Genomic DNA, 9,389 nt, shown 5'->3' with positions numbered 1-9,389 from the left:
TATTTCCAATTTGGTGATGCTGAGCAAATAAATCTATACAATAGAGCAGCACTGGTCATACAATGACTATGACTGTCACCTCACAGCACGAAGGTCCTCGGGTTGAATCCACCTTGGGGCTTTTTGGATGATCTCCTGATGTCCACATTAATTCTCTTGAGAGATATAATCTCTCCAGCGTGTCCTGGGTCTGCCCCGGGGCCTCCTCCCGGCACATCTCACCCAGGAGGCATCCTTGTCAGATGCCCGAACCACCTCAGCTGGCTCCTTTCGATGTGGAGGAGCAGCGGCTCTACTCTGAGCCCCTCCCGGACGGCCGAACTTCTCACCCTATCTCTAAGGGAGAGGCCAGCCACCCTTCGGGGGAAGCTCATTTCCGCCGCTTGTATCCGCGATCTCGTTCTTTCGGTCACTACCCACAGCTCGTGGCCATAGGTGAGGGTAGGGACGTAGCTCGATAAATTGAGAGCTTCGCTTTTACACTCAGCTCCCTCTTCACCACGACGGACCGGTGCAGCGTCCGCATCACTGCAGCCGCCGCACCGTCTGTCGATCTCCGGCTCCCTTCTCCCATCACTCGCGAACAAGACCCCGAGATACTTGAACTCCTCCACTTGGGACTGGAACTCATCCCCAACCCAGAGTGGGCACTCCACCCTTTTCTGGCTGAGAACCATGGCCTCAGATTTGGAGGTGCTGATCCTCATTCCTGCTGCTTCACATTTGGCTGCGAACCGTTCCAGTGCGAGCTGGAGGCCCTCACCCGATGAAGCCAACAGAACCACATCATCCGCAAAAAGCAGAGATGAGATTCTGAGGCCACCGAAGTGAAAGCCCTCCGCCACTTGGCTGCGCCTAGAAATCCTGTCCATAAAAATTATGAACAGAATCAGTGACAAAGGGCAGCCCTGGCGGAGCCCATCACCCTCAGGGAACGAGTCCGACTTATTGCCGGCAATAGACCCTTCTCTTGTTCTTCTGATTGCTATTAAATTCGAGTGTTTGATGTGTTGCTCTGTTCTCAGAGCAACTTTATTCTTTTCTTTTCCCCCGTCGTGCTTAGAAATGAGCTTTAAGGCTAAATGAATATATATTATTATTTCAGTGTCCAAAAGAGTTTTTATGCTGGCCTTTGCTCATAATTCTGTGTCATATTTCCCTGTGGACAATAACATATATCAACAGAATTCTTTTTTTTTTCTTTTTATTTGGTACTCAGCTTTAATTTTAGGCTACACTTCTATAAACATTAGAGTATTTGCTTTTTTTTCCTTTTTTTTTTTGAAGGTGTACAGCACCACGTCACCGAGGCTGCAGCTGCAAGAACTGAGACTGTTGAGACTGAGGCTTGTGGCAACAACAGCTATGACCAAACCCAGACAAGAATATAGACATTTCTAGAGCTGAAACCAAGACTTCTGCTTCATAATACTATAATTACCACAGTTTAATTTGCAGGACCCATGCTTGAATTGGTGCATTGTCCCGATGCAATGCAGTGTTGTGTCTGCTTGCTATGCTGCTGTACTCTGTGTTTGGGTCAGTGAGATGCTTTGTGTCGATCCCGGTCGGGCCCGGGCTTAGCATTCAGCCATAAGCTCTTATGAGGCCTGACAGGCTGTTTACCTTGGACGCCATTTCCTTGACGTTTCTGCATGGTTTGGCGCTGACTACCAGTTGATGGCCAGCAGCTTTATTGAATTAGCTCTGCAGCTATACAGGAAGAAAAGGGGGGGAAAGAAAAAGGTGAAGAAGCAAAGAATGGGGGAGGGGTGAATATAGGACAAAGGGGTGGAAAGAGAGGGAAGGACAGCAAGAAAGGAATGAACAAAAAGATACGAGGAAGGACAGAAAGAAAAAGGGCAAGCAAAGAAAGAACATGGGGAAAAGAGTGGCATTCAGATGGTTATGCCTTCTGTATATATTTCACTCAGTGTGTTCTTCCTGACATAAACACATAGTGATCTCTTACATTAACCTAAAGCAAACACAAACAGTGCATGAATTCTGGTTGCACTTTGACACGAACTTGAGACTAACAAGCCAAACACTTGCAAAATATCTTCAGCAGCAGACGGGTTGGGAAATATTTGCTACTGCATCAGCTTTAAATGGCTTCTCCCATTGGCTCTCTGCTCCACTACACCCTAAATGGCTCCTATCCTATTGAAACATCGTGTATAAACTCCCTCTGGGCAAATATCACATACTTTATTAGAACATACTGACCCGATTCCATAGAAAGGAGCGTGAAGATGAGCATTCGCTCAGAACAACATATCAAGAGCCAAAAGTAGCCATACATTGTACCCAGTGGACCACCCCTACTCCCACCTCATCCCCAGGAAGCAAGATACATGCACATGGACCCAGACATTTTACCACAATAACACACACACACACACACACACACACACACACACACACACACACACACACACACACACATATCGTATTTGGTCAATAATTAAAAAATTGTAAAAAAACCTAGCATGTTTAGGCGGAGGCAGGCACAGTTTGTTTCAGAAACACTGTAGTCACAGTGTCATTTCCAGAGCACTAGTTCCCTTAAACCAAATCATTTTGATAGTTTCATATCAACAAATGACTGTTAGCTTAGCAACATTTCTATTATTCATTGTTTGATGATTTCTTTTAATATACATTTTTGTTCGTCCTTAATGTTTAGACACCAAATATTTCCATTTCCTTAATTTGATTTGGAATAAATGCAGTGCTTTTCACCTCTTACTTAATCATCAAGATGACTACATTTACCTCTCTCGTAAATAAGAGATGAAAAATTGTTCATTTTTAATGATCTTTAGAGAGGAGAATTACATTTACTTGAACAGCACGAGGGTCCCTTGTGTTTTCTTTAAATCAGTTAATGAAACTAAAGCATTCCTCCTGAGAGTTTTGTCAGAGGATGATTCAATCCCACTTTTTTCTTTTTTCCCCCATTCCACTCACGGAACCACTCAAGATGTGCAATCCTGTGGAGATTAATCCCCTCTGTTACTCTAATCTCCCCCTGTAACAGGGGGAGATTAGGGCACCAAAATGATATGGTGCAGCTCATACCCACATAAAGATTACTCATCTGCACACTGATAATCCCCTTAGACTTTAAGTAATGTTAAGAGAGCGAATGTGCTATAGAGTATTAAAGCCAGACTCGCATTTTAAATGTGCAGTTCTCTATTTATAAATGCACTGGCAATTTTTTTTTTTTTTAAATTGAGGGCAGCTCTGCTGTGGGGTATCTTGCGCTTCAGAGTAAGCACAGAAAGAAAAGCGTACCTTTGAATAATTAGCCAAATGAGCACTTTTTAAGGTAGTTAATGAAAGGCGTCTGCTTTTCAGACAAAACATTCAGTAATAGATCCCAGGAGAAGTTCTCGCTTAAAGATATTTATGAAAAACTGAAAGCAGATAAATTAAAAGCCACACACTTTTTGCCATTATAAGCACGCCAGATGCACCAGCAAGTTAAACTTCAGTTTTTCTGTATTTCAAAGGAATAATTTGGCCTACCAGTAAGTGGAGAGTTAGATGAGAAGATTGCTTGTCCTCTTATATCCATAATGTTAAATATGGACCTGAGCCAGGCAGCAATTAGGCGGCTTAGAGTAACAAAAAATAAACACGTGTTTTAAATCGTTTGTCTAACTGGTACACAAACAGCAGAATGTTATTGAACCTGAAGCGAGGCATTTGTTTTCTGTATCATTTGCCAAAAGGTCCCGAGAGAAACTTTTGCTCAAAGATGTTTACAAAAATGTTAAAATATGGGCTAAAATAACAAAGAGCCCTCTGAAAATGGAAAGGTGTGATTGATATGGTTGACTGTATAACATATTGTGCTTTCTTTGTTTTCTGTTTATGTGTCAGCTGACTCCCTTCACAAATCGACTCTCAACCAGAGGAGAGATAGTACTCAGCTTTCGTGACCTGCTATCAGGGACTGTTATCAGGCAGTATTGAGACGTTGATGCTCAAAGGTCATCGGCTGGAACCTATCCTGGATATCACAGGGCAAACGACAGGTTAATCCCTGGACAGGTCACCGGTCCATCACATGGCTCACACCAGTGACAGACAACCACCCACACGCTTTCACATCCACGCTTGGAGTCGATGTAGCATTACCACAGGCTAGTTTTCCAGCAGTTGGATTAAGTCATAATTCTCTGGCCTTTAAGGCTTAAAAAATTGTTAACAAATCAGCAGGTCATGCCTCAGTGGCTACATCCTTTTTTGTTAGCACGCATGCTTCTTGAAGTTGGTGAAGTTGCTGGAATTCTGAGGATTGAAATGGGAAAAACTAAAAACATTGCTTGAATAACATCACAAACTTTATCAAAATTTTCACTATTGGGAATTAATTTTTCTTATTACTCCAACATGATATTATTATGTATTGCTATTAAGTTTTTACACAGGCTTTGTTTGAGTGGAAACACAGTAAGTCTTAGAGGCACCATCATGAAAATGTTTGCAATTGCAGCAGATGTCACACTTAAATTACCGTCACCCAGCTAAACGAGCCAATGCTAACAAAGGCAATGTGGCTAAAGCTATGCAGAGCTCAGAGCCAGCACGAGCCAGCAGCCTCGGTATGAGCAATGAGAAGATCAAAGCAGTTACAAGCAAAATTACGGAGATAGCGGGGAAAACAGAAAATTCTTGCTTTCTGGTGAAGTTATAAAGATACTGGAAAATGACAGAAGTACATTTACTTTGTTAAATATATCTGTATCACATGCTTTTGTTTTCATAAGCTAAAATGTCCGGAAAAGGTGGGTTTACAGCAGGTCATTTTCAGTTAATTGTTTTTACCTGTTACCAAAGCCCTTTAATTTTTTAGCTGTTTCAGTGAGAGAAGATAACTTAATGCAGATTGAGGGAAATGGTGTTTAATTATTTCTTTTATTATGAAATTTTGCTATGTTTGGTTGTTCTAAACCATTCACTGAATTCGACTTTTGGTAATCCTTGGTGAATTTGTGAAATTTCTTTGCTCTTAGATATTCCATGATTAACTGTAATTTTTTCCAAAGTGGAAGCATTTAGGAAGGACAGCTACTCAGCTCTGAGCAGATCAGAACCATCTCTGTCATCATCAGCATGATAGTTGTGTGCCGGGAACTTCTTTGCATGAGTTTCCATGGCCAAGCAGCTTCTAGAGGTCTAATGTTTAGGAGACCTTGTACTTTTGTCCATAGAGTGAATCTTACTCAATAAAAAATATAGTCAAGAAAAAAGCTGATAATTTTCACAGAGGTCACGATGACGCCCTTAAAATTTGTTTGTCTAATAAGATATTGAATCTACTATCATTTGAGACAGAAAAAAAACACTAATGTGTCATATTTGAAAAGCCGAGTAAATTGCCTGAAACTTAAAATTATCAGTAACAAACAGCAAAAACGCCTAATTGCCTGTGAGGAGTTGCTACTATTGATTTGAAAATTCTTACAACCAACAGATTCAAGAGGAAATGGAATTTTAAAAGACGACGGCAAAAGCAGTTGGATATTAGGCCACAATGTTTATTCAGTAGTGTTGTTTCAACTTATAGGTACAATACTGTCAGCTTTTGTAAGACTAAAAAAAAGTTACCATTACAGTCATCCATGCTCACAGAACGCCAGTCAAGTCGCTTACACCCCTCCTCTGTGTACACACCCGACACGTGCTCCCGTTGAGCAAGTACATTTCCAAATGGTAGGCACTTTGAAGGTTTAAAACATTTGTGAATATACATTTATATATATATTTATATTTATTTTCTTATACTAATAAGTAATTGGACTCAAAGGTCAGGTCTCTAATAAAAAGGGGAGGTGAAAGAAAAAGAAAGAAGACAAAGAAGATGAGGAAATGACACGATGTGGCCACGATGTAGGGGAGTAGGTATGGGAAGTAAAATACTTTGAGTCTTTGGGTTTTTCAGTATAGTTCAGTAACTTAGGTCCTATTACAACAAAAGACAAAGGAAGCAGACAACAAAAAGGATCACAGAGAGACTGAAAGAAGAAGAGAGAAACACAAGGGATGGAGAGGTAGAGGGATGAACAGCTGCATGTGGGGGTGGTGTTAGAAGTTTAGACGATACTACATCTACTTCACATTACTGTACATCTAAAAAAAAAAAAAAAAGGCAACTTCACAAACCTGCCTGACAAATAAATGTCTCTTAAGAGCAAGTTAATGCAGATGTATCATTAAAAGGAAAAGACAACTATGACTTGCCGTCATGTGACCATAACCTCTGTTTTTATTTGATGTAGCTACATGGCCATCCTACAGCAGCCAACATGTGGCATTTTAAAACACTTGATTTTGAGATGTAAAATGGCATCAAAACAACTTCTTTAGTTTTTAAACCTGCTAAACAACCTCACCTCTCAGAGAAAGCTCTTTAGAAATGCAAGGACTGACCAAAGGAAAAGAAAATAGCCCTCAACATGGGTGTCTTGTCAAAGACTATTCCGATATAACACTGTTTTACATATTCTGTGCAGCCTTACGTATCTATGAGTCAGAGAAACTGGGTTTCTCAAAGGTCTTCTGCTTAAGTATGTGCACTGTATGTGAGGATTGGGCCCCAGCCTTGTGTCCAAGAAGTAGCTCGCCTTCGCTGAGTAAATCTTTGGGCCTAAAGTACCTACAATGGGACACGGACAATGACACCAGGCAACCAGGGAGGGGGAGGACTGACAGCTCAACTGGCTGTACTCTGTTTATAAAGAAGGTACGAGCGAGGTGATTTGGGGGAAAACAGAAAGACAGAGAGGAAATGCAAAGGTTAAAGTCTGCTAGCAGAATTTGGATGCAGTCAGTAAACTTGAGGGACCCATCAAGGAGGAGAAGGAGGAAAGGGGGGGGGGGGGGACTATGGGCCAAAAACACAAGAAGCCACGGAGAGGTAATACTCCCCCCCACACGCACACGCAAAGCTGGACAACAACAGTGGAAAGTAAAAGCAGTGAATGTACAAAATGGAAAGAGAATGAATTAAATAGAGAAGAAGAAGAGAGGTTTGTGGATTTCCTTGAGCCCTGACATGTTTTTCTTCTTTTAAAGACGAATTCCTGCGTTTGGAAAAAAAAGAGAAAAGAGGCTACAGCGAGAACAGAACATACAAATAAACAAGACATGATGAAACGCTCACACTGACCAAAAAACTGATGTGAGAGCAAATAATAAACATTGTAACCTGAAGGGAGAACATTTACATTGACCGTTAACAGCGTTAATATGAAGACCAAAGAGCTTCATTAAAACTACAAAGGCATTTTTTTTAAACATCAGAGAAAAAGATAAATTAACGTAATACACCTTTTAGAGATCAACATCAGACATGCTAGGACAAAAACAGAAAAAAAAAAAAGAAAGTAGGTTTGATACAGAATAATTATATTCAATTATTTCCACTTTTAATTTTTTTTCCTTTACAAATAACATACTGCTACAGTTAAAAGTAGTCAGTGACGAAAAACAGCTCCTCTGACAGAAAACAGAAGCGGTCAGTTGCCTCATCTTTACACATCCTGTTTTAATTTTTTTTCAGCCTTTTCAAATAATACACAAAATGTTTAAATATAGTCAGATGCCTTAAATGAGAAATGCTTGGTTTTCATTTCAAAAAAAAAAGAAGAAGAAAGAAAAGGTCGTAATTACATTACTCTACGCAAAAGCTTTCCTATTTTACCTTAATCAACTTTAAAACATTTTGTTGTTTCTCATGTTTAAGCAGGTTTGCTGTTATTGGACTGTGCTGTTGACAGTCCTTCGTGATTTTGTCGAACTGGTGAGGGGAGAGCGGGTTTTATGCATAAAACTCCTTGGTTGGAGCCTTCTGATAGGCTGCGCCGGAGGGTTTTCTCTCTCCCAAGTCATAGCTGCCCTCATCCTTCTTCCTCATGCGGTACACCAGGAGGAGGATGAGGAAGATGGCAAACAGGAAGCCAATAACACCACCTGCAATAACAGCTGAGAGAGGCAAAGACAGGAATGGAGAGTGAATATCAATGCTGGAAGTTCAAATCAATGTCGTGTGTGTGTGTGTGTGTGTGTGTGTGTGTGTGTTTGTGTGTGTATAATAACACCTTAACTATGTCCAAAATAATACGTTTTAAGATTAATTGTGTCTCGATCATATGCAGTCAGTTACACAACTGTTTGCTTTAACAGCTGTTTCTGGAACTGCTGCAGCAAATTTCAGCATGAATGCAATTCAACAGCAATGATGAAAATTGATGGCTTAAATGTGTTGAAACCAGGCAGCAACCCTCACGAATGATTGCTCAGACTAATGCGGTTACTTCACGTCAATGGAAAAAAAACTGCAACTTGTCTCAGGAGATACAGAGTCGAAGAGTTTCTTAACGTTTAATTTCACCTCTTTCAATATGTTGCTGAGCTTAAAATTTAGCGTTACGTTAGCAGGATATTCGAGCGCCAATCCTTGATTAGTGCACAGTCCTGTTGGCCCGGCTGCTGTTGGTTCAGCAAGGTTTATATTCCGTTCAGTGACTGCCGATTGAGGTTTTACAGGAAAAAGCCTGTGGCATTGGCTAGATCATCAAAAGTCAGGCAAATAAATACAGCGAGGGAAAGCAAACAAAAACAGGTCATTAACACCAAACGGGACGGTAAGGCTTTAACTCGATCCTGCGTCTGAACTGAGCAACTCAGACACCGAGCCAGAATGCAGTTTACGTACAGACCCTCCCCCTAATCCAGTATTCTTTTGGTACAATGTTAATGTTGTGAAATTTAAAACGGCCGGTCAGTTTACCTACCTAGGTACTTTTAGGCACACCAGCAGCCACTTTGAGTATATCAGTGGCCAACTTATTAGTTGTATTTTATTAAGTATACCTCTATTCTATTATAATATTGCCAGCCACTTTTTTTTTGGTTCCATTGCCTTCAACTTTGTTAGCCACTGCTAATCCTTTTACCTCTTTTTAGCAGCAAGCCTCAGACCAAATCCAAAAGAACCAAAAATTGCACTGCAACTTCACTAGAAATTGCATTGTTTTGTATTACTACCGTCTTGTACTAAATGCATTACTTGTATTACTGTATTGTATTAATATTGAAAGATATATAAAGATAGCAGAGATAGCTTAGAAATTTATCTAGACTATTTGGGAGAGGCATTTCTTAGCAGCTATGATACTGAAAACTTGCAGGATGTGATTATGTATCCCAACAAAGAAAGCAGTCTCTTTCTTAAAGTGAGTATAAGACAGCGCCTTCCATGAGTAGGAATTTCTTGAGCAAATTTATTGATGTATGTAGTATAAGGAAGCCTTCCTCTGAGTCGCCACCATGACTGTGACTGATAAAGACAAAATGTGCTGGTCGGGCTT

The 9,389-nt window shown here is 40.6% G+C and overlaps 1 protein-coding gene across 2 annotated transcripts in view; it reads right to left on the bottom strand.

The window, feature by feature from the left end:
• Positions 1-5,534: 5,534 nt before the first annotated feature.
• Positions 5,535-9,389, bottom strand: part of sdc2 (syndecan 2) — a 41,509-nt gene continuing 37,654 nt past the window's right edge. For both annotated transcript variants that reach the window (XM_005748652.2, XM_005748653.2), the window contains one exon: positions 5,535-8,001. In XM_005748652.2, the coding sequence (XP_005748709.1) occupies positions 7,838-8,001 (164 nt within the window). In that variant the 3' untranslated portion in view covers positions 5,535-7,837. The remainder of the gene's footprint in view (positions 8,002-9,389) is intronic.

The sequence above is a fragment of the Pundamilia nyererei genome, unplaced genomic scaffold (genome assembly GCF_000239375.1).
Source record: "Pundamilia nyererei isolate P.nyererei 1_Seehausen unplaced genomic scaffold, PunNye1.0 scaffold00226, whole genome shotgun sequence".
NCBI lineage: Eukaryota > Metazoa > Chordata > Actinopteri > Cichliformes > Cichlidae > Pundamilia > Pundamilia nyererei.
Note: the sequence above shows the minus strand (reverse complement) of the source record. Positions and strands in the feature narration are given on the sequence as shown.